This window comes from Medicago sativa, plastid, assembly GCF_051527215.1.
Source record: "Medicago sativa voucher I.S. Choi MD003 plastid, complete genome".
Taxonomy (NCBI): domain Eukaryota; kingdom Viridiplantae; phylum Streptophyta; class Magnoliopsida; order Fabales; family Fabaceae; genus Medicago; species Medicago sativa.
The window spans coordinates 18,817-41,066 of NC_042841.1; the positions used below are offsets into that span (position 1 = coordinate 18,817).

General features: G+C 35.3%; 10 protein-coding genes and 8 non-coding genes across 18 annotated transcripts; 11 read left to right on the forward strand and 7 right to left on the reverse strand. All coding sequences in view use genetic code 11, as the record gives it.

Moving 5' to 3' along the window:
* The first annotated feature begins 317 nt into the window (after nucleotides 1–317).
* psaA (photosystem I P700 chlorophyll a apoprotein A1) lies at nucleotides 318–2,594 on the forward strand. The gene has a single exon. The coding sequence runs from the start codon at nucleotides 318–320 to the stop codon at nucleotides 2,592–2,594; it is 2,277 nt and encodes a 758-aa protein (YP_009656278.1).
* A 25-nt stretch (nucleotides 2,595–2,619) lies between these two features.
* On the forward strand, nucleotides 2,620–4,824 carry psaB (photosystem I P700 chlorophyll a apoprotein A2). Its single transcript has one exon. The coding sequence runs from the start codon at nucleotides 2,620–2,622 to the stop codon at nucleotides 4,822–4,824; it is 2,205 nt and encodes a 734-aa protein (YP_009656279.1).
* Nucleotides 4,825–4,947: 123 nt separating this feature from the next.
* On the forward strand, nucleotides 4,948–5,250 carry rps14 (ribosomal protein S14). The gene has a single exon. The coding sequence runs from the start codon at nucleotides 4,948–4,950 to the stop codon at nucleotides 5,248–5,250; it is 303 nt and encodes a 100-aa protein (YP_009656280.1).
* A 168-nt stretch (nucleotides 5,251–5,418) lies between these two features.
* Nucleotides 5,419–5,492, forward strand: trnfM-CAU. Its single transcript has one exon. It is a non-coding gene; the product is annotated as a tRNA-Met (tRNA).
* A 104-nt stretch (nucleotides 5,493–5,596) lies between these two features.
* trnG-GCC lies at nucleotides 5,597–5,667 on the reverse strand. Its single transcript has one exon. It is a non-coding gene; the product is annotated as a tRNA-Gly (tRNA).
* Nucleotides 5,668–6,275: 608 nt separating this feature from the next.
* psbZ (photosystem II protein Z) lies at nucleotides 6,276–6,464 on the reverse strand. Its single transcript has one exon. It carries the CDS (start codon nucleotides 6,462–6,464, stop codon nucleotides 6,276–6,278), a length of 189 nt encoding a protein of 62 aa, YP_009656281.1.
* Nucleotides 6,465–6,783: 319 nt separating this feature from the next.
* trnS-UGA lies at nucleotides 6,784–6,872 on the forward strand. Its single transcript has one exon. It is a non-coding gene; the product is annotated as a tRNA-Ser (tRNA).
* Nucleotides 6,873–7,093: 221 nt separating this feature from the next.
* On the reverse strand, nucleotides 7,094–8,515 carry psbC (photosystem II 44 kDa protein). Its single transcript has one exon. It carries the CDS (start codon nucleotides 8,513–8,515, stop codon nucleotides 7,094–7,096), a length of 1,422 nt encoding a protein of 473 aa, YP_009656282.1.
* Nucleotides 8,463–9,524, reverse strand: psbD (photosystem II protein D2). Its single transcript has one exon. It carries the CDS (start codon nucleotides 9,522–9,524, stop codon nucleotides 8,463–8,465), a length of 1,062 nt encoding a protein of 353 aa, YP_009656283.1.
* A 1,468-nt stretch (nucleotides 9,525–10,992) lies between these two features.
* Nucleotides 10,993–11,064, reverse strand: trnT-GGU. The gene has a single exon. It is a non-coding gene; the product is annotated as a tRNA-Thr (tRNA).
* A 589-nt stretch (nucleotides 11,065–11,653) lies between these two features.
* Nucleotides 11,654–11,726, forward strand: trnE-UUC. The gene has a single exon. It is a non-coding gene; the product is annotated as a tRNA-Glu (tRNA).
* A 60-nt stretch (nucleotides 11,727–11,786) lies between these two features.
* trnY-GUA lies at nucleotides 11,787–11,870 on the forward strand. Its single transcript has one exon. It is a non-coding gene; the product is annotated as a tRNA-Tyr (tRNA).
* A 434-nt stretch (nucleotides 11,871–12,304) lies between these two features.
* On the forward strand, nucleotides 12,305–12,378 carry trnD-GUC. Its single transcript has one exon. It is a non-coding gene; the product is annotated as a tRNA-Asp (tRNA).
* A 398-nt stretch (nucleotides 12,379–12,776) lies between these two features.
* On the forward strand, nucleotides 12,777–12,881 carry psbM (photosystem II protein M). The gene has a single exon. The coding sequence runs from the start codon at nucleotides 12,777–12,779 to the stop codon at nucleotides 12,879–12,881; it is 105 nt and encodes a 34-aa protein (YP_009656284.1).
* A 907-nt stretch (nucleotides 12,882–13,788) lies between these two features.
* On the reverse strand, nucleotides 13,789–13,884 carry petN (cytochrome b6/f complex subunit VIII). Its single transcript has one exon. The coding sequence runs from the start codon at nucleotides 13,882–13,884 to the stop codon at nucleotides 13,789–13,791; it is 96 nt and encodes a 31-aa protein (YP_009656285.1).
* A 995-nt stretch (nucleotides 13,885–14,879) lies between these two features.
* trnC-GCA lies at nucleotides 14,880–14,950 on the reverse strand. Its single transcript has one exon. It is a non-coding gene; the product is annotated as a tRNA-Cys (tRNA).
* Nucleotides 14,951–16,028: 1,078 nt separating this feature from the next.
* rpoB (RNA polymerase beta subunit) lies at nucleotides 16,029–19,241 on the forward strand. Its single transcript has one exon. It carries the CDS (start codon nucleotides 16,029–16,031, stop codon nucleotides 19,239–19,241), a length of 3,213 nt encoding a protein of 1,070 aa, YP_009656286.1.
* Nucleotides 19,242–19,267: 26 nt separating this feature from the next.
* rpoC1 (RNA polymerase beta' subunit) lies at nucleotides 19,268–22,112 on the forward strand. Its single transcript has 2 exons — nucleotides 19,268–19,697; nucleotides 20,488–22,112. The coding sequence occupies exons 1-2, from the start codon at nucleotides 19,268–19,270 to the stop codon at nucleotides 22,110–22,112; spliced, it is 2,055 nt and encodes a 684-aa protein (YP_009656287.1).
* The last annotated feature ends 138 nt before the right edge of the window (nucleotides 22,113–22,250 follow it).

Below are 22,250 nucleotides of genomic sequence, written 5' to 3' on the forward strand. Positions count from 1 at the left end.
AGTGAAATCTGAATAGACTAGGTTGCACAAAAAATTCTTTAACTTCATTAAATTCAAAGTTCAGAAAAGGTTTTAGAATTAAAAAAAAAAAAGGTCCGTTGAGCGCCTCACTACTATGTCATAATAGATCCGAACACTTGCCCCGGATTAACTTCCGGATCATAATTGTTCTAGTGAATAACTAAAGAAAATATAGAATAAATAGATGGGAGATAGAAGAGAAAGATATTCAATATAAACATCTCTCATAAGTTCACTAATTATGTTTTATGTTGGCGGGTCTCTTTGTATGTGTTGTCCGGAAAGAGGAGGACTCAATGATTATTCGTTCGCCGGAACCAAAAGTCAAAATTTTGGTAGATCCAGAAGTCAAAATTTTGGTAGATAGGGATCCCATAAAAACTTCTTTCGAGCAATGGGCAAAACCTGGTCATTTCTCAAGAACAATAGCTAAGGGACCTGATACTACTACTTGGATCTGGAACCTACATGCTGATGCTCATGATTTCGATAGCCATACTAGTGATTTAGAGGAGATTTCCCGAAAAGTATTTAGTGCTCATTTCGGCCAACTCTCCATTATCTTTCTTTGGCTGAGTGGCATGTATTTCCATGGTGCTCGTTTTTCCAATTATGAAGCATGGCTAAATGATCCTACTCACATTCGACCTAGTGCCCAGGTGGTTTGGCCAATAGTAGGCCAAGAAATATTGAATGGTGATGTAGGCGGAGGTTTCCGCGGAATACAAATAACCTCTGGTTTTTTTCAGATTTGGCGAGCATCTGGAATAACTAATGAATTACAACTCTATTGTACTGCAATTGGTGCATTGGTCTTTGCAGCCTTAATGCTTTTTGCTGGTTGGTTTCATTATCACAAAGCTGCTCCAAAATTGGCTTGGTTCCAAGATGTAGAATCCATGTTGAATCACCATTTGGCAGGGCTACTAGGACTTGGGTCTCTTTCTTGGGCGGGGCATCAAGTACATGTATCTTTACCAATTAACCAATTTCTAAATGCTGGAGTAGATCCCAAAGAGATCCCACTTCCTCATGAATTTATCTTGAATCGGGATCTTTTGGCTCAACTTTATCCAAGTTTTGCCGAAGGAGCAACCCCATTTTTTACCTTGAATTGGTCAAAATACGCGGACTTTCTTACTTTTCGTGGAGGATTAGATCCACTAACTGGGGGTCTATGGCTGACCGATATTGCACATCATCATTTAGCTATTGCAATTCTTTTTCTCATTGCCGGTCATATGTATAGAACTAATTGGGGTATTGGTCATGGTATAAAAGATATTTTAGAGGCCCATAAAGGTCCATTTACAGGCCAAGGTCATAAAGGTCTATATGAGATCCTAACAACGTCATGGCATGCTCAATTATCTATTAACCTAGCTATGTTAGGCTCTTTGACCATTATTGTAGCTCACCATATGTATGCTATGCCTCCTTATCCATACCTAGCTACTGACTATGGGACACAACTGTCATTGTTCACACATCACATGTGGATTGGGGGATTTCTCATAGTTGGTGCTGCTGCACATGCAGCCATTTTTATGGTAAGAGACTATGATCCAACTACTCGATACAACGATCTATTAGATCGTATTCTTAGACATCGCGATGCAATCATATCACATCTCAACTGGGTGTGTATATTTTTAGGCTTTCACAGTTTTGGTTTGTATATTCATAATGATACCATGAGTGCTTTAGGGCGCCCTCAAGATATGTTTTCTGATACCGCTATACAATTACAACCTGTCTTTGCTCAATGGATACAAAATACCCACGCTTTAGCACCTGGTACAACGGCCCCTGGTGCAACAGCAAGCACCAGTTTGACTTGGGGCGGTGGTGATTTAGTGGCAGTGGGCGGCAAAGTAGCTTTGTTACCTATTCCATTAGGAACTGCAGATTTTTTGGTACATCATATTCATGCATTTACAATTCACGTGACGGTATTGATACTCCTAAAAGGAGTTCTATTTGCTCGTAGCTCACGATTGATACCGGATAAAGCAAATCTTGGTTTTCGGTTCCCTTGTGATGGACCTGGAAGAGGGGGGACATGCCAAGTATCCGCTTGGGATCACGTCTTCTTAGGATTATTTTGGATGTACAATTCAATTTCTGTAGTAATATTCCATTTCAGTTGGAAAATGCAGTCAGATGTTTGGGGTAGTATAAATGATCAAGGAGTAGTAACTCATATCACAGGAGGAAACTTTGCGCAGAGTTCGATTACCATTAATGGGTGGCTCCGCGATTTCTTATGGGCGCAGGCATCCCAGGTAATTCAGTCTTATGGTTCCTCATTATCTGCATATGGTCTTTTTTTCTTAGGTGCCCATTTTGTATGGGCTTTTAGTTTAATGTTTCTATTCAGCGGGCGTGGTTATTGGCAAGAACTTATTGAATCCATCGTTTGGGCTCATAATAAATTAAAAGTTGCTCCTGCTACTCAGCCTAGAGCCTTGAGCATTGTACAGGGACGTGCTGTAGGAGTAACCCATTACCTTCTGGGTGGAATTGCCACAACGTGGGCATTCTTCTTAGCAAGAATTATTGCAGTAGGATAATGGCTAGGAGGATTTGAAAAGCATTATGGCATTAAGATTTCCAAGGTTTAGCCAAGGCTTAGCTCAGGACCCCACTACTCGTCGTATTTGGTTTGGTATTGCTACCGCACATGACTTCGAAAGTCATGATGATATTACTGAGGAACGTCTTTATCAGAATATTTTTGCTTCTCATTTCGGACAATTAGCAATAATTTTTCTGTGGACTTCCGGGAATCTCTTTCATGTAGCTTGGCAAGGAAATTTTGAGGCATGGGTACAAGATCCTTTACATGTAAGACCTATTGCTCATGCAATTTGGGATCCCCATTTTGGTCAACCGGCTGTAGAAGCTTTTACTCGAGGGGGTGCTCTTGGCCCAGTGAATATTGCCTATTCCGGTGTTTATCAGTGGTGGTATACAATCGGTTTACGTACTAATGAAGATCTTTATACTGGAGCTCTTTTTCTATTATTTCTTTCTGTCATATCCTTACTAGCGGGCTGGTTACACCTACAACCGAAATGGAAACCGAGCGTTTCGTGGTTTAAAAATGCCGAATCCCGCCTCAATCACCATTTGTCAGGACTATTTGGAGTCAGTTCCTTAGCTTGGGCAGGGCATTTAGTTCATGTTGCTATTCCAGGATCCAGAGGAGAATATGTTCGATGGAATAATTTCTTAAGTGTATTACCACATCCTCAAGGATTAGGTCCACTTTTTACAGGTCAGTGGAATCTTTATGCTCAAAACCCCGATTCTAGTAGTCATTTATTTAGTACTTCGCAAGGCGCGGGAACTGCCATTCTAACACTTCTCGGGGGATTCCATCCTCAAACGCAAAGTTTATGGCTGACCGATATGGCACATCATCATTTAGCTATTGCAATTCTTTTTCTCATTGCTGGTCATATGTATAGAACTAACTTCGGTATTGGGCACAGTATAAAAGATATTTTAGAAGCACATATTCCTCCGGGGGGTAGATTGGGGCGTGGACATAAGGGTCTTTATGACACAATCAATAATTCAATTCATTTTCAATTAGGCCTTGCTCTAGCCTCATTAGGGGTCATTACTTCTTTGGTAGCTCAACACATGTACTCTTTGCCTGCTTATGCGTTTATAGCGCAAGACTTTACTACTCAAGCTGCGTTATATACTCATCATCAATACATTGCAGGATTTATTATGACAGGGGCTTTTGCTCATGGAGCGATATTTTTTATTCGCGATTACAATCCCGAACAGAATGAGGATAATGTATTGGCAAGAATGTTAGAGCACAAAGAAGCTATCATATCCCATTTAAGTTGGGCCAGCCTATTTCTGGGGTTCCATACTTTGGGACTTTATGTCCATAATGATGTCATGCTTGCTTTTGGGACTCCGGAGAAACAAATCTTGATCGAACCTATATTTGCCCAATGGATACAATCTGCTCATGGTAAAACTTCATATGGGTTCGATGTACTTTTATCTTCAACGAATAGTCCGGCGCTCAGTGCGGGGCGAAGCATATGGTTGCCTGGTTGGTTAAATGCTATTAATGAAAATAGTAATTCTCTATTCTTAACAATAGGCCCTGGAGACTTCTTGGTTCATCATGCTATTGCTCTTGGTTTACATACAACTACATTGATCTTAGTAAAAGGTGCTTTGGATGCACGCGGTTCCAAGTTAATGCCGGATAAAAAGGATTTTGGTTATAGTTTTCCTTGCGATGGTCCGGGACGAGGTGGTACTTGTGATATTTCGGCTTGGGACGCATTTTATTTGGCAGTTTTCTGGATGTTAAATACCATTGGATGGGTTACTTTTTATTGGCATTGGAAGCACATTACATTATGGCAGGGTAATGTTTCACAATTTAATGAATCTTCTACCTATTTGATGGGATGGTTAAGAGATTATCTATGGTTAAATTCTTCACAACTTATCAATGGATATAACCCTTTTGGTATGAATAGTTTATCAGTCTGGGCGTGGATGTTCTTATTTGGACATCTTGTTTGGGCTACTGGATTTATGTTCTTAATCTCATGGCGCGGATATTGGCAGGAATTGATCGAAACTTTAGCATGGGCTCATGAACGCACACCATTGGCGAATTTGATTCGATGGAGAGATAAACCAGTGGCTCTTTCCATTGTGCAAGCAAGATTGGTTGGATTAGTCCACTTTTCGGTAGGTTATATATTTACTTATGCGGCTTTCTTGATTGCCTCTACATCAGGTAAATTTGGTTAATTTGATTCTTTATTGTATCTGCAAAAATATCATTTCTTTGTATGAAGAAGGGAAACCACCTTCTTCTATTTCTACATCCAGGATCCGACTTCTATCATTGATACTAATAGGAAATGAACCATCATGGCAAAGAAAAGTTTGATTGAGAGGGAGAAGAAGAGGCAAAAATTGGAACAAAAATATCATTTGATTCGAAGATCTCCAAAAAAAGAAATAAGAAAAGCTCAGTCCTTAAGTGAGAAATGGGAAATTCAGGGAAAGTTAGAAGCACTACCGCGTAATAGTGCACCTACACGTCTTCGTCGACGTTGTTTTTCGACCGGAAGACCGAGAGCTAATTATCGAGACTTTGGATTATCTGGACACATACTTCGTGAAATGGTTCACGAAGGTTTGTTGCCCGGTGCAACAAGATCGAGTTGGTAAGAATAAAAAAAAAAAAATTATCTTCATTTTTTTATTTATTTTGATGATTAGCGATCCTAGGACGGTCCCTTTACCATTCTGTATAAATGGTTTATTCTATTTGTACAGATATGGTGGAGGGGCACATTCAATCTCTGTTTTCCATTAATTGTCAATTCTTCTTCTTATCGCGGAGTAGAGCAACTTGGTAGCTCGCAAGGCTCATAACCTTGAGGTCACGGGTTCAAATCCCGTCTCCGCAACATTTTTGAAAAAAAAAAATGGAATTCACCATACTCTATTTATATACTATGTTTTTTTTATAATATAAATATACTATTACTTTCGTATTCAATACATAAGCAACGGCGGATAGCGGGAATCGAACCCGCGTCTTCTCCTTGGCAAGGAGAAATTTTACCATTCAACTATATCCGCATTTTTGTTTTTATTGTACTTTATACTTTACCATTTTATTTGTGCAGAACTATGTCTGATATCTATTAGGAATAATTAAAAAAAGTAGAAATCTATAGATCTATAGTTAGACTAGAATATATAACTATTAGATTCTATAATCTATATAGATTCTATTTATATATCTATCTATATTATTTATATATCTATCTATATTATAGATAGAATCTATATACTATATCTCTTTCTATTCTAAATAGACCTTATTTGTATATAAGAATATAGATCTATATATTAATTAAATTCATTAAAAAAATAGAATTACAGATTTCTAAAATATAAAAAATAAATTCGAATATATTCCCCTAGATACTAGTCCCATATTTTTCTATTTTCTTATCTTGTTTTTAGTTTTACTATATATATCATATTATATATATAATATATAGTATAAGATATAAGCTTTTTCCAATAGAAGAAGTTTGACCCCTCCCATTAATAATAATAATGTTTTAGTTTTCTTTATTTGTGGGGTCTTATCTATTCCATTTTCATTTTAATGTGCCTCACAACCCGAAAGAATTCGGGGGGGAGGGGTCATTTCGTTTTTTAATCTAGAATGAAAAGTTTCAAGAGATGAGAGAATTAAGAATACCCACTAGAAATACTAATCCAATCCATAATGATGTACCGGAAAATACAACATTTTTATTACTTGACCAACCATCAGGAGAAGCAAATACAACAGGTACACCAATCAATAAAATGGATGAAGTAACAATTAATGCAAAAACAGCTAATTGAAAAGCAATAGTCATGTTTCTAATCCTCCAATTTACCAACAAAAGAACTATACCATTTGATCCCCCCACCCCTTTTGACCCCTTAAAAAAATAAAAAACGCATTATGGAGGGTTTTATCATGAATCCATTGATTTTAGATGACACCCCTTTTGAGGCGTGGATCGAGGGGTAGTTTTTTTTACTTCACAAAAGAGCATGCTGGATCATGCATATATATACGGATAGAGAACTAGACCAATAGAGTCACTTTATCATACATAGATAAAAAGGGGTATTAATTCGTATGGTCATGTTCTCTTGAGTGGAATAAAGATAAAATAGAAATTAGCTTTTGGAGAGATGGCTGAGTGGTTGATAGCTCCGGTCTTGAAAACCGGTATAGTTCGAAAGAACTATCGAGGGTTCGAATCCCCCTCTCTCCTTTTTCTTAGCGAATGGATTTTTGAATTTTATTGATTTAGGTTAGCTCGGTTTTTTCGGGCTCGACTATATCACCACTTAGCCGAGCCCGAAAAAAGATTAGATATTAGATATAAATGAATTGAAAAAAAAAATATATTTTTTCAATATCATCTGCTCGACTCAACCCAATATGTATACTAAAATCAAAGTGATTCCTACGTCAAGCATTGGATTTCATGTCTCAATTAAGAGGAGTCATGAAAAGAACAGGCTCAGAATCTCGATCAATTCCTTTTTCAAATCCTGCGGCAGCTGCACGAGCTCTTCCCGCGTGCCATAAATGACCTACGAATAGGAAGAATCCTAGAACAAAATGAGAAGTAGCTAACCAACTTCTAGGAGAGACATAATTGACTGCATTAATCTCTGTAGCTACGCCACCCACGGAATTTAAAGAACCTAACGGAGCATGAGTCATATATTCCGCAGAACGACGTTCTTGCCAAGGCTGTATGTCTTTTTTCAGTCTACTCAAGTCCAAACCATTAGGACCTCTTAGAGGTTCTAACCAGGGAGCACGCAGATCCCAAAAACGCATAGTTTCTCCCCCAAAAATAACTTCTCCGGTCGGAGAACGCATTAAATATTTACCTAAACCGGTAGGTCCTTGAGCGGATCCTACATTAGCTCCAAGACGTTGGTCTCTAACTAGAAAAGTAAATGCTTGAGCTTGAGAAGCTTCCGGTCCAGTGGGACCATAAAACTCACTAGGATAAGCAGTATTATTAAACCAGACAAAGCAACAAGCTATAAAACCAAAAACGGATAAAGCTGCTAAACTATAAGACAAGTAAGCTTCTCCAGACCATACTAGTGCACGACGAGCCCATGCAAAGGGTTTAGTTAAGATATGCCAGATTCCACCAAGTATACAAATGGAACCCAACCATACATGCCCTCCAATTATGTCTTCCAAATCGTCCACACTAACAATCCACCCCTCTCCCCCAAAAGGAGATTTTAGTAAATAACCAAATATAATACTTGGACTAAGGGTTAAGTTGGTAATTTTTCTTACATCCCCCCCTCCTGGAGCCCAGGTATCATATATACCTCCAAAATAAGAAGCCTTAAATACTAGAAGAAAAGCCCCTATCCCTAACAAAATTAAGTGAATACCTAAAATAGTAGTCATTTTATTTCTATCTTTCCATACATAACCAAAGAATGGAAAAGATTCTTCAAGAGTCTCAGGTCCCAGAAGTGCATGATAAATACCGCCAAAGCCCAATACTGCAGAAGAAATTAAGTGAAGTACTCCAGAGACAAAGTATGGAAAGGTGTCTATAACTTCCCCTCCAGGACCTACCCCCCAACCTAGAGTAGCTAGATGGGGAAGTAAAATTAATCCTTGTTCATACATGGGCTTCTCGGGTACGAAATGAGCGACTTCAAATAGGTTCATTGCTCCGGCCCAGAATACTATTAATCCGGCATGGGCTACATGGGCCCCCAGTAGTTTACCGGATAAATTGATAAGTCGGGCATTCCCGGCCCACCAAGCAAAACCGGTAGTTTCTTGGTCACGGCCAGTTAAAGCTAAAGTTCCATTAAAGAGCGTTTCCACGTGGTAGAACCTCCTCAGGGAATATAAGGTTTTCATGAGGCTGATCTTGAGCCGCCATCCACGCACGAATACCTTCATTTAAGAGAATATTTTTGGTGTAGAAAGTCTCAAATTCAGGATCTTCCGCTGCGCGGATTTCTTGAGAAACGAAGTCATAGGCACGTAGGTTCAGGGCCAGACCGACTACTCCAAGAGCACTCATCCATAAACCAGTTACTGGTACAAATAACATAAAGAAATGTAACCAACGTTTATTGGAAAAAGCAACCCCAAAGATTTGGGACCAAAAGCGGTTAGCGGTGACCATTGAATAAGTTTCTTCCGCTTGAGTTGGGTTAAAAGCACGGAATGTATTTGCGCCATCACCATCTTCAAATAACGTATTTTCTACGGTAGCACCATGAATAGCGCATAGTAGGGCAGCGCCCAATACACCAGCAACTCCCATCATATGAAATGGGTTTAATGTCCAATTATGAAACCCTTGGAAAAATAGAATGAATCGAAATATAGCTGCTACACCAAAACTAGGCGCAAAGAACCAACCAGACTGACCTAGTGGATAAATCAGGAATACAGAAACAAAAACAGCAATTGGACCGGAGAATGCGATTGCATTATAAGGGCGCAATTGAACAGATCGAGCAAGTTCAAATTGACGTAACATAAAACCGATTAATCCGAAAGCACCGTGGAGAGCAACAAAAGTCCACAGACCACCCAATTGACACCAACGGGTAAAATCTCCCTGTGCTTCAGGACCCCATAGTAACAACAAAGAGTGTGCTAAACTATTAGCAGGAGTAGAGACTGCCGCAGTTAAGAAGTTACAACCTTCCAAATAGGAACTTGCCAATCCATGAGTATACCATGAAGTTACAAAGGTGGTACCTGTGAACCAACCCCCCACGGCAAAATAGGCGCAAGGAAAGAGCAATAGACCGGACCAACCCACAAAAACAAAACGGTCCCTCCGTAACCAGTCATCCATAATATCAAATAAATCATTTTCATCTTTGGTAAATTTACCAAGAGCTATAGTCATAGTGATCCTCCTATTCAACTACTTCAACCATTTCCGAACACCCCCTAGCATTTTCAGGGATGGAACCTTCGAGGATTTTTTCATTTTATATATGATATGATTTCTCGAAGACTGTCCCTTCTTTTCTACTGGGTTTCGAATAGAAAAATACTTTTTTTGTCCATTGATATTTAATCTAGGTAAAATCCATTAACTTAATTGGGTTATTCCTTTCTATTCTAAAAAATTCCCTAAGTCATGAAGTCATGACGCGGGAATTGTCTTATGACTCGTAAATCCGATAAATAAATTTTTTAAAGAACTATTCCAGAAACAAATGAAATGATCGCTTTTATCACTTTTTTTTGTTACCAGCAGATCCCCAGACATACTACTCTCCTTTTATCAAATAATATTAAATAATATTATTCTTGAATCTTGTTCGTGAAATAATAAAAAAAAAAGTTTTATATATTCTTCTAATTTGTATGTCTAGGAAACTACTATAGAATCCTATTTTTACTTTGTATTTTACTTTAATTTCTTTTATTGTCCTCTTTAGTTGTATTTTTCTTTCGTTCAGATTAAAAAAATTACAAAGTATACCTTTTTTGCAGATCGAGGTAAGAAATTCGAATATTTTTTTATCTATCTATTTTTTCTATCTATCAGATTTTTTAATATTGTATGGAGTTTTATTAAAAATAATAGATTCTAAGTGAAAGTTTCGTCCATTAATTGCTTTAAAAATCTAGTATGTCTAGTATGCATAGATATGAAAATGAAATATTGGATACTCGAAGTCATGATTTGATGGATTTTTCTATTTTTTTTTTATAGATATCTCATATCTTAAAGAAATAATAGAAATGTAATTTGATCTTTTCTTGTATTCGGAAAAAAGATATTTTGAAAGTAAAATTATGTTGGAACTTAGAATAGAATAAACCCTTCTGCGTGGAGAAGAGGAGTATCCATTTATTCCTAGGAACAATAAGATTTAATCCGAAATATTGACAGATTCTTGCGGAGTCCGAACGAAAGAGATATTAAAAACAAAAAAGATCCACTGTTCGAATTTCATTTCTATCCAATTTGAATATCAGAATAGTGGATATAGTTATGATTCAATAGGTTAGGTCCACTTACTTTTTTTTAGAATCTTTCCCTTTTTTTGATTGGAATAATAGAAAATAGGATAGGAATATCTTACAATTAAAGGAAATATCACAGTCTAAAAAAATAGATATATAGAAAAGAATACTCTTTCACTTTCTAACTAGAATGAGTTTACTCTATTCGAATTCATTCGAATGATAACAACAATTTAATAGAATAAAAAATCGATTTTTTAATGAAATTCAACTATTCCTTAGTTTTTTTTTACAAAGAGAAACTTCTTACAAATATCAAGAATATCTCTATTCTTCCTTCAAATCGGAATATTACTGTTGTCATTTATATTACTGTTGTCATTTTTTGACAAAAAAGCCCCTTATCGGATTTGAACCGATGACTTACGCCTTACCATGGCGTTACTCTACCACTGAGTTAAAGGGGCTCCATTTGAGTCAATTCCCGAATAAGGAACCATCCAATATGGATATGAGTTTAGTACATCTATTTGTTACTGCATATACTCAAATTATATATATAGAATAGATCTATTTTTTTTACATAGCAACTTTTTAACGAACAATAAATTGGATTTAGCTAGTGAGTATAGTTAAAAAAATGATTTTTGGATATTGGATTTGATAAATATCAATGGAATGGATTTTTTCAAAACCGATTCGAATTGAAATCATCTTCATCATAACACAAAATTTATTTCATTGATACATGTACCCACTAATTCAATCTTCTTAACACTGAATGAAAGTGAAAGAAATGAGGTGTTAATGCCGCGCCTGTTCCAGAAAATCAATCATTCCCTGAAAGGATTCTCTCTTTCTTTTGTTTTCTTTCGCATTATTTTTTTATAGTTTTATAAATTGGTGATTGGAATGAACAATTTCGAAATCTAAATGATATTTTAAGGAATTCTGAAAGATCCTTCTGATCGAATCATATCATTCCATTATATTGACAATTTCAAAAAACTGTTCATACTATGTATGAACATAGTAGAATGGAGGTCGGACAAGTATGCCCTCATCGTCTAGTGGTTTAGGACATCTCTCTTTCAAGGAGGCAACGGGGATTCGACTTCCCCTGGGGGTAGGGTACTACAAAAGGAAATTGATCAGGGATTTTTAATAAAGACTAAAATTGATTCTTCCTGGGTCGATGCCCGAGCGGTTAATGGGGACGGACTGTAAATTCGTTGGCAATATGTCTACGCTGGTTCAAATCCAGCTCGGCCCAAAAATTTGCTGATCCACCATGAAATCATATAACCCATTTGGTGTTCTCTGAAAATCACCAATGGGCTCCCATACAGAAGAATAAAATCTCGAGTGCTATTTCTTTTTTCCATATTACATATTTTTTCCACAAATTCGGATTTTGAAAAATTCCTATCGGGATTTTAAAATATAAAGTCTTAGGAAAGGATTAAAGTAAAAAAAGAGTCTTTTTTGTTTCCTTGATTCATTGATTTTTCAATCAAGTTAGCAATAAGGAACGGATTGCGAATAATCCGTGTCGATTTCGCTAAAGTGCAGACCCATAAAAATATCAATATATCAATATATAAGTCTGCCTCTTTCAGTTACAGTACAGGGGTTCGAATCTAAAATAGAAAAACAAAGGGTTTGAATGAAATAGTAAGAATATGTATGCTATACAACTTTTTCCCTGGGATTGTAGTTCAATTGGTCAGAGCACCGCCCTGTCAAGGCGGAAGCTGCGGGTTCGAGTCCCGTCAGTCCCGATGGATACAAATCCAAAAAATATCAATTGATTTCGTATGTGAAAGGGAATAAAAAAGAAAAAAAAAAAATCTCATTTCTAACAGGGATTCCTTTTTTCTTTTTTAGTATAATGTAAAGGTTCGGACGAAGAAAGAAAAAGGAATTTTTCATTGCATCAGAAAGTAATTTTTTTTTTTTATTTGGTATGGATAAAAGATCTTCCTATGTTATACTATTTAATTCTCGACGATGAATTGATTTGATAGCTCCGATATTGTTATTCGTGATATTGATCCGATTTTATATCATCGAGATAAAATTTATACCACTGAATTTACTGACGAAAGATTTTTCATTTCTATGGGATTAAATCCCGAAGTATTTATTAGAAATAAAAGAGAAAGAAAACATAGAGATTATGGAAGTCAATATTCTCGCATTTATAGCTACTGCACTCTTCATTCTAGTTCCTACTGCCTTTTTACTTATAATTTACGTAAAAACGGTAAGTCAAAGTGACTAATTTTAATTAAACATGACTTCTGATTTCTTATCAATGCGATGACAATGATTGAATAAAGAAAAAAGGGTTTCCATTTCGGGTCTTTCTTTTAAATAAAATGATCAGACTACAATCAGCAGAATTCTATGAAATCCATATAGTATAGTAGATAGTATAGTAGAAAGAAATCAAATCTATTTCTTTCTACTATAAACTATTATGGTATGGTAAAAATGGAATGTTTTACTTAAAAAAAAGAAGTTTAATATGGATGGACCTATTTAAATATTTCTTTTCATATGGGTATATCTATAGATATCTATGGAATGTCAATTCCATAGTGTCCACATTTTTTCTTTGTTTGATCTAATCTATTATATTTGTATTGGTTCCAATCAATCTGAAATAATCAAAAATACATTTTGATTCTTAATTATTTGAATTTTTAGATTTCACATTCTTTTCATAATCCCGATAAATAATAATAAAAAAAAAAATAAATAATAATCTTTTTATTTTTAGTATTCCAAAAAAATGAATTGATTAAATAATTGACAACTGATCAGGGGATTCGATGAAAAAGTTTTTCATATTTAGAAAAGATTGGTGGTAACCAGTTCATCGAAATATAAATCTTAAAAAGAATTAAGTTTGGAGTAGTAATCCGTTTCCAATTATCTGTATTCCCGGGACAATAAGATGGGAACAATTCCAATATTTGTTTGATTTAAAGAGTATTTTTTTTTTTCAATATTATATTACACCACTGGAATACAATAGAGTTTCAAAATGAAGTATCGAATTGCATTTCATTAATTAGTATTTAGTTATATTAATAAAATAACAAAATTCAATAGTTAAAAAATGGAAGAACTTAGCTATAAAATAATTGAGACATTTTGATCCCTTAACTCAATTAGTAGTCCTCTTAGAGTCCACTTCTTCCCCATACTACAAGGGAAAGGGAAAATGTAAAAACTACCATTAAACCAGCCCAAGCAAGACTTACTATATCCATGTAAATTTTGTCTCCTATCTCTATCAATATGAAGAAATTTTTTTATTATTGTTTACTACTTTTTCTTGTATTATTTTCGTTTTTATTTTTCACTAAAAATTTTATAATATCTTATAATAATAGTGGAATCGCTGGTACAGAGTCAAAAAAAGATTCCGTCATAACACCATTGACGAAACATCCAATTAGAACATCTAACAAGTTCTTACCTGATTTCTAGTAGAATTGAAAAATATTAAATTAAGCATAAATAAAAAATATCCTTGAGAGTAGTAAGGAAATGCATCGTACTAATTAGGTACGAATAAAAAGACCTATGTTTTATTTTACCCCCCCATTTCATTCAGTCAAAAATAAAAAATATAGAATAGAATCAAGATAGATTTCTTTGCATACTCAGACTCTTATTTGCATCTCTTATTTCCATTTGATTGTCTCCCGATTCGTTCTATACAACAATTGGAAAACATCCTCTAAAATTCTTTTACTAGAGATTAGAAAAAAATGGATTCTTTTTGAATTGGATTTTTTTATTAATATATTAATATAATAATAATAAAAAAAGAAATCTAATTAGATATTCAATTTCATTAATCTAACTAATATGGAATAAATGAAGAAGCGTTCATATACTTTACCATAAGTTTGTATACAAGGTTTTTCTTCAACACCTTCCCTAACTTAAAATGGAATTATATTCCCCATCCGACCTATCCCTATCCAATCTAATTAAAGACCCCAAAAGTAGATGGACACTACAATAGTAGTGAAATAAAAGGACTATCATTTCAAGATTGATCTATTCCTTTTCATCTCTCTAATGAATTTTTCGTTGACTCTGAGACGAAAATATTTACAACATTTTAGAGAACAAACTTCCCGATGCTTAGAATTTAGCATCAAACTAGTCCCTTATTCCTACACTAGCTTGCGCTGGAAAAAAAGAAAAAGTTTTCTATATCAACAAAACGAAATAAACTATTTGAATTCTCTTATCGATCAGGCGACACCCGGATTTGAACTGGGGAAAAAGGATTTGCAGTCCCCCGCCTTACCACTCGGCCATATCGCCAAAATAATACAAAAAAATAGATCCGAATACCCCTCCTCCTCTCAAAAAAACAAAAATGGGTTTCTAAAATTCTTTTTTTTGATGTGTTTGTATCTTAAATTCCGTTTTCTTTAATCCCCTTTTTCTATTGAAAACAAATGTATACCTATACCTTTCAGTCACAAAAGAAAAGTCAAAATTTCAGCACAAATAGCAACCGTTAACTACAAATTCCTGAAAAATTCTTGAATCTTAATCTATTCTTTATCTTTATTAATGAGAAAAAAATAGAAATTGATACATAACCAATCAATATTATTTTTTTTTTTTTTTTTTTTTAATCCTTCTCTATTTCAATTATAACAGCAACTGTTAATATATGTCAACCCCAGAACATGCATTTTCGTTGTTACACATACCTATATTATAGGGAATTTTCGATAAATTCTCGTGCTTTCATTTTTTTGCCCATTTTTAATTTTTCATTAAATAGATTAATGAATGAGTAGAAAAAATAAATGAACACAACATAACATGTGCTGTCCCGAACAAATAGGACTGCAATAAAGTAAGAGACATATAGAAATAGTTATAGCTGAAGTTAGATCTATGCATGTTTAATAAATCCAAGTCTTTTTATGCACTGCAATCGTATTCTCAAATTCGAAAAAAAAAAAAAAAAAAATAAATTGTATATTTTTTCTGATTATTTTCTTTTTGATATCTTTATCTCATGGAGCCGAACAAATCCTGAATTCATTTTTTGGGGTATCAATCGAATTAGAGTTATGTAATAACATACTATACTACTACTATAAAATACCCCAAGTCTAGGTGAAATTTATCAATTTGTTTCGATTTATATTACAAGTTATATTCTATTTGGTTGTTTTGTTGCAAATTCCAATTTGAGTATAAAATCTCCTGTTTTCATAAATAGGTATTTCAATTTCATAGACGTAGTTAGGTAAAATTTCATGTGATTCAGTAAAGTAAAAAGACCAGAAATTCCATTATTGCTAAATCGATTCATGTGATTCAATGAAGAATGACAGCAAATCACGGGATATTTTCTATAAAATAAATGGGGAAATTGAAAATGCTTGGGGTTGGGAATGAAGGAATGTCTACACTACCCGGATTAAATCAAATACAATTTGAAGGGTTTTGTAGATTCATTGATCGGGGCTTAACAGAAGAACTTTTTAAGTTTCCAAAAATTGAAGATACGGATCAAGAAATTGAATTTCAGTTATTTGTGGAAACATATCAATTGGTAGAACCCTCGATAAAAGAAAAAGATGCTGTATATGAATCACTTACATATTCCTCTGAATTATATATATCCGCGGGATTAATTTGGAAAAACAGTAGGGATATCCAAGAACAAATTATTTTTATTGGAAACATTCCTCTAATGAATTCCCTGGGAACTTCTATAGTAAATGGAATATACAGAATTGTAATCAATCAAATATTGCAAAGCCCTGGTATCTATTATCGTTCAGAGTTGGACCATAACGGAATTTCAGTCTATACTGGCACAATAATATCCGATTGGGGGGGAAGATTAGAGTTAGAAATTGATAGAAAAGCAAGGATATGGGCTCGTGTAAGTAGGAAACAGAAAATATCTATTCTAGTTCTATCATCAGCTATGGGTTCGAATTTAAGCGAAATTCTTGAGAACGTTTGCTACCCCGAAATTTTTATGTCTTTCCTCAATGAAAAGGAGGAAAAAAAAATAGGGTCAAAAGAAAATGCCATTTTGGAGTTTTATCGACAATTTGCTTGTGTAGGCGGAGATCCCATATTTCCTGAATCTTTATGTACGGAATTACAAAAAAAATTTTTTCAACAAAGATGTGAATTAGGAGGGATTGGTCGCCGAAATATGAACCGAAGACTGAACATTGATATACCCGAGAACAATACATTTTTGTTACCGCGAGATATATTGACAGCTGCGGATCATTTGATTGGAATGAAATTTGGAATGGGTACACTTGACGATATGAATCATTTGAAAAATAAACGTATTCGTTCCGTAGCAGATCTATTACAAGATCAATTTGGATTGGCTCTCGTTCGTTTAGAAAATATAATTCGAGGAACTATATCTGGAGCAATTAGATATAAATTGATACCTACTCCTCAGAATTTAGTGACTTCAACTCCATTAACAACCACTTATGAATCGTTTTTTGGATTACACCCATTATCTCAAGTTTTAGATCGAACCAATCCATTGACCCAAATAGTTCATGGGAGAAAATTGAGTTATTTGGGTCCTGGAGGATTGACGGGGCGAACTGCTAGTTTTCGGATACGGGATATCCATCCTAGTCACTATGGACGCATTTGTCCAATTGACACCTCGGAAGGAATCAATGTAGGACTTATTGGATCCTTGGCAATTCACGCAAGGATTGGTCCTTGGGGGTCTATAGAAAGTCCATTTTTTGAAATTTCTGAGAGATCAAAACGAATACGAATGCTTTATTTATCACCAAGTAGAGATGAATACTATATGGTAGCGACGGGAAATTTTTTAGCACTGAATCGAGGTATTCAGGAGGAGCAGATTGTTCCAGCTCGATACCGTCAAGAATTTCTAACTATTGCATGGGAACAGGTTCATCTTCGAAGTATTTTTCCCTTCCAATATTTTTCTATTGGAGCTTCCCTGATTCCTTTTATCGAGCATAATGATGCGAATCGAGCTTTAATGAGTTCTAATATGCAACGTCAAGCAGTTCCTCTTTCTCGGTCCGAAAAGTGCATTGTTGGAACTGGATTGGAACGCCAAGTGGCCTTAGATTCAGGAGTTCCCGCTATAGCCGAACACGCAGGAAAGATCGTTTATAACGATACTGACAAGATCATTTTATTTGGAAATGGGAATGCTCTAAGTATTCCATTAATTAGATATCAACGTTCCAACAAAAATACTTGCATGCATCAAAAATCCCAGGTTCATAAAGGTAAATGCGTAAAAAAGGGACAAATTTTAGCAGATGGTGCTGCTACTGTTGGCGGTGAACTCGCTTTGGGAAAAAACGTATTAGTAGCTTATATGCCATGGGAAGGTTACAATTCTGAAGATGCTGTACTCATTAGTGAACGTCTGGTCTATGAAGATATTTATACTTCTTTTCACATACGTAAATATGAAATTCAGACTCATGTGACAAGCCATGGTCCTGAAAGAATCACTAATAAAATTCCACATCTAGAAGCCCATTTACTCCGAAATTTAGACAAAAATGGAATTGTGATTCTGGGATCTTGGGTAGAAACAGGGGATATTTTAGTGGGTAAATTAACGCCTCAAATGGCGAAAGAATCCTCCTATGCTCCGGAAGATAGATTATTACGAGCTATACTTGGGATTCAGGTATCGACCTCAAAGGAAACTTGTCTAAAACTACCTATAGGTGGTAGGGGCCGAGTTATTGATGTGAGATGGATCCAAAAAAAAGCAGGTTCTAGCTATAATCCAGAAACGATTCATATATATATTTCACAGAAACGTGAAATTAAAGTAGGTGATAAAGTGGCCGGGAGACATGGAAATAAAGGTATCGTTTCAAAGATTTTGTCTAGACAGGATATGCCTTATTTGCAAGATGGAAGACCCGTTGATATGGTCTTCAACCCATTAGGGGTACCCTCACGAATGAATGTAGGACAGATATTGGAATGTTCACTCGGATTAGCTGGGAGTATGCTAAATAGACATTATCGAATAGCACCTTTTGATGAGAGATATGAACAGGAGGCTTCCAGAAAACTTGTGTTTTCTGAATTATATGAAGCCAGTAAACAAACATCGAATCCATGGATATTTGAACCCGAGTATCCGGGAAAGAGCGGAATATTTGATGGAAGAACAGGGAATCCTTTTGAACAGCCTGTTATAATAGGAAAACCTTATATCTTGAAATTAATTCATCAAGTTGATGATAAAATACATGGACGTTCCAGTGGACATTATGCACTTGTTACACAACAACCCCTTAAAGGAAGGGCGAAACAAGGAGGACAACGGGTAGGCGAAATGGAGGTTTGGGCGCTCGAGGGGTTCGGTGTTGCTCATATTTTACAAGAGATGCTGACTTATAAATCTGATCATATTAAAGCTCGTCAAGAAGTACTCGGAACTACGATTATTGGAGGAACAATACCTAAACCTGTGGATGCTCCAGAATCTTTTCGATTGCTCGTTCGAGAACTACGATCTTTGGCTCTGGAACTGAATCATTTCCTTGTATCTGAGAAAGACTTCCAGATTCAAAGGAAGGAAGTTTAATTGGACTGAATCAGAAATTTTATTCTATGATTGATCAGTATAAACATCAACACCTTCGAATTGGATCAGTTTCTCCTGAACAAATAAGTGCTTGGGCAAAAAAAATCCTACCTAATGGAGAAATTGTTGGAGAGGTAACAAAACCCTATACTCTTCATTACAAAACCAATAAGCCTGAAAAAGATGGATTATTTTGTGAACGAATTTTTGGGCCTATAAAAAGTGGGATTTGTGCTTGTGGAAATTATCGAGTAATCGGAGATAAAAAAGACCAACCCAAATTTTGTGAACAATGCGGAGTAGAATTTATTGATTCTCGGGTACGTAGATATCAAATGGGGTATATAAAACTAGCATGTCCAGTAACCCATGTGTGGTATTTGAAACGTCTTCCTAGTTATATTGCGAGTCTTTTAGATAAACCTCTTAAAGAATTAGAAGGTCTAGTATACTGCGATGTGTGATTTGATAAAAATTCTTATTGTACAGATTTCAAATGATAAACTGTCATTCCATTCAATTAAATTGGAATGTCCTCTATCTGACATGTCTCTTGGGATGAGTAACATGAAGCTCAGAATTCATGGGTGTATTGAATACTCCCAAATCAATAAGGGAATTGGTCTATGGTCAATTCAGTAACAAATAAATAGTTATTTATAACTGTACGTACCTTGTGAAAAAAAAAAAAAATTATTTTTTTGTGGAATTAATTATTTCATCTCTTTTTTTTTTTTAAGAACTTAAATTAAGTTCAAAGAATAAAATATAATATATCATGATTGCCGAAGTCTATCTATCGCATATAGGCTTAAAGACATCGTGGCATAACCGTCGAGGTGACGTCTTGACCTAAAAGATCAATATGGTATGATACATAGACAAAGAAATCTCTTATGAATTCGAGGATATTCCTTTTTTTATTAAAAATTTTATTTTAGAGGATTCTTCGTTCGAAGGGAGGTAGACTACTCAAGAATTTTACATTTTATTTCTGTCGTAATTTCGAATTGCATAAAGAATTCCGAAACAAAGAATAATGTATCAATGAAATGTTGCTTCGTCTGTATTGATAACTTGAGTAAAGAGTAAACCTTTTTTATTTTAGATTTAGAGGTTTTCAAAAATTTGAAAACGGAAACCCCTTTCTTTATCTTTATTGTGTGTAAATACTTTAGCCGGATGAGAGGAAACCCTCACGTCCGATTTTCAAAGGGGGAGATCCATCTTATTGGATCCTATCCAAATTTTTCGTTTGCTAGGCCCGTAGTTAAAAAACCTACTTTCTTACGATTACGAGGTTCATTCGAATATGAAATCCAATCTTGGAAATACAGTATCCCACTCTTTTTTGCTACTCAAGGTTTCGATACATTTCGAAATAGAGAAATTTCTAGTGGAGCAGGTGCTATACGAGAACAATTAGTTGATCTGGATTTAAGAATTATTATGGATTCTTCGTTGGTAGAATGGAAAGAATTAGGAGAAGAGGGATCCACTGACAATGAAAATGAATGGGAAGATCGAAAAGTAGGAAGAAGAAAGAATTTTTTGGTTCGACGCATGGAATTAGCTAAGCACTTTATCCGAACAAATATAGAACCAGAATGGATGGTTTTATGTCTCTTACCAGTTCTTCCTCCCGAATTGAGACCGATTATTCAAATAGATGGAGGGAAACTAATGAGTTCGGATATTAATGAACTCTATAGAAGAGTTATCTATCGGAACAATACTCTTATTGACCTATTAACAACAAGTAGATCTACACCAGGGGAATTAGTAATGTGTCAAGAAAAATTGGTACAAGAAGCCGTGGATACACTCCTTGATAATGGAATCCGCGGACAACCAATGAGGGACGGTCATAATAAAGTTTACAAATCGTTTTCAGATATAATTGAGGGCAAAGAGGGAAGATTTCGAGAGACTCTGCTTGGAAAACGAGTTGATTATTCGGGGCGTTCTGTTATTGTCGTAGGTCCATCACTTTCATTACATCGATGTGGATTGCCCCGCGAAATAGCAATAGAGCTATTTCAGACATTTCTAATTCGTGGTTTAATTCGAAAACATTTTGCTTCGAACATAGGAGTTGCTAAGAGTAAAATACGGGAAAAAGAACCGATTGTATGGGAAATACTTCAAGAAGTTATGCGGGGGCATCCAGTATTGCTGAATAGAGCGCCTACTTTGCATAGATTGGGCATACAGGCATTTCAACCTATTTTAGTAGAAGGACGTGCTATTTGTTTACATCCATTAGTGTGTAAGGGATTCAATGCAGACTTTGATGGGGATCAAATGGCTGTTCATGTGCCTTTATCTTTGGAGGCTCAAGCAGAAGCTCGTTTACTTATGTTTTCTCATACAAACCTCTTGTCTCCGGCTATTGGGGATCCCATTTCCGTACCAACTCAAGATATGCTTATAGGCCTTTATGTATTAACTAGCGGAAATCGTCGAGGTATTTGTGCAAACAGGTATAATCCGTTTAATTGCAGAAATTCTAAAAATGAAAAAATTAGCAATAATAACTCTAAGTATATGAAAAAAAAAGAACCCTTTTTTTGCAATTCCTATGATGCAATTGGAGCTTATCGACAGAAAAGAATAAATTTCGATAGTCCTTTTTGGCTCCGGTGGCGAATAGATCAATGCATTATGTCTTCAAGAGAAGTTCCTATCGAAGTTCACTATGAATCTTTTGGTACCTATTATGAAATTTATGGGCATTATTTAGTAATAAGAAGTATAAAAAAAGAAATTCGTTGTATATACATTAGAACCACTGTTGGTCATATTTCTTTTTATCGAGAAATTGAAGAAGCTATACAAGGTTTTTCTCGAGCCTATTCATATGGTATCTAATCATATAGATGGTTAGTGTTGATATCCAGCTAGGTAAATTTATGTTATGATACTGGCGTAAATTCAGGTCAACTAGCATCTTTTCAATTTTCTACGTGAATAAACATAAAGAAAAGGAAGTTTTCCAATCATTGACTC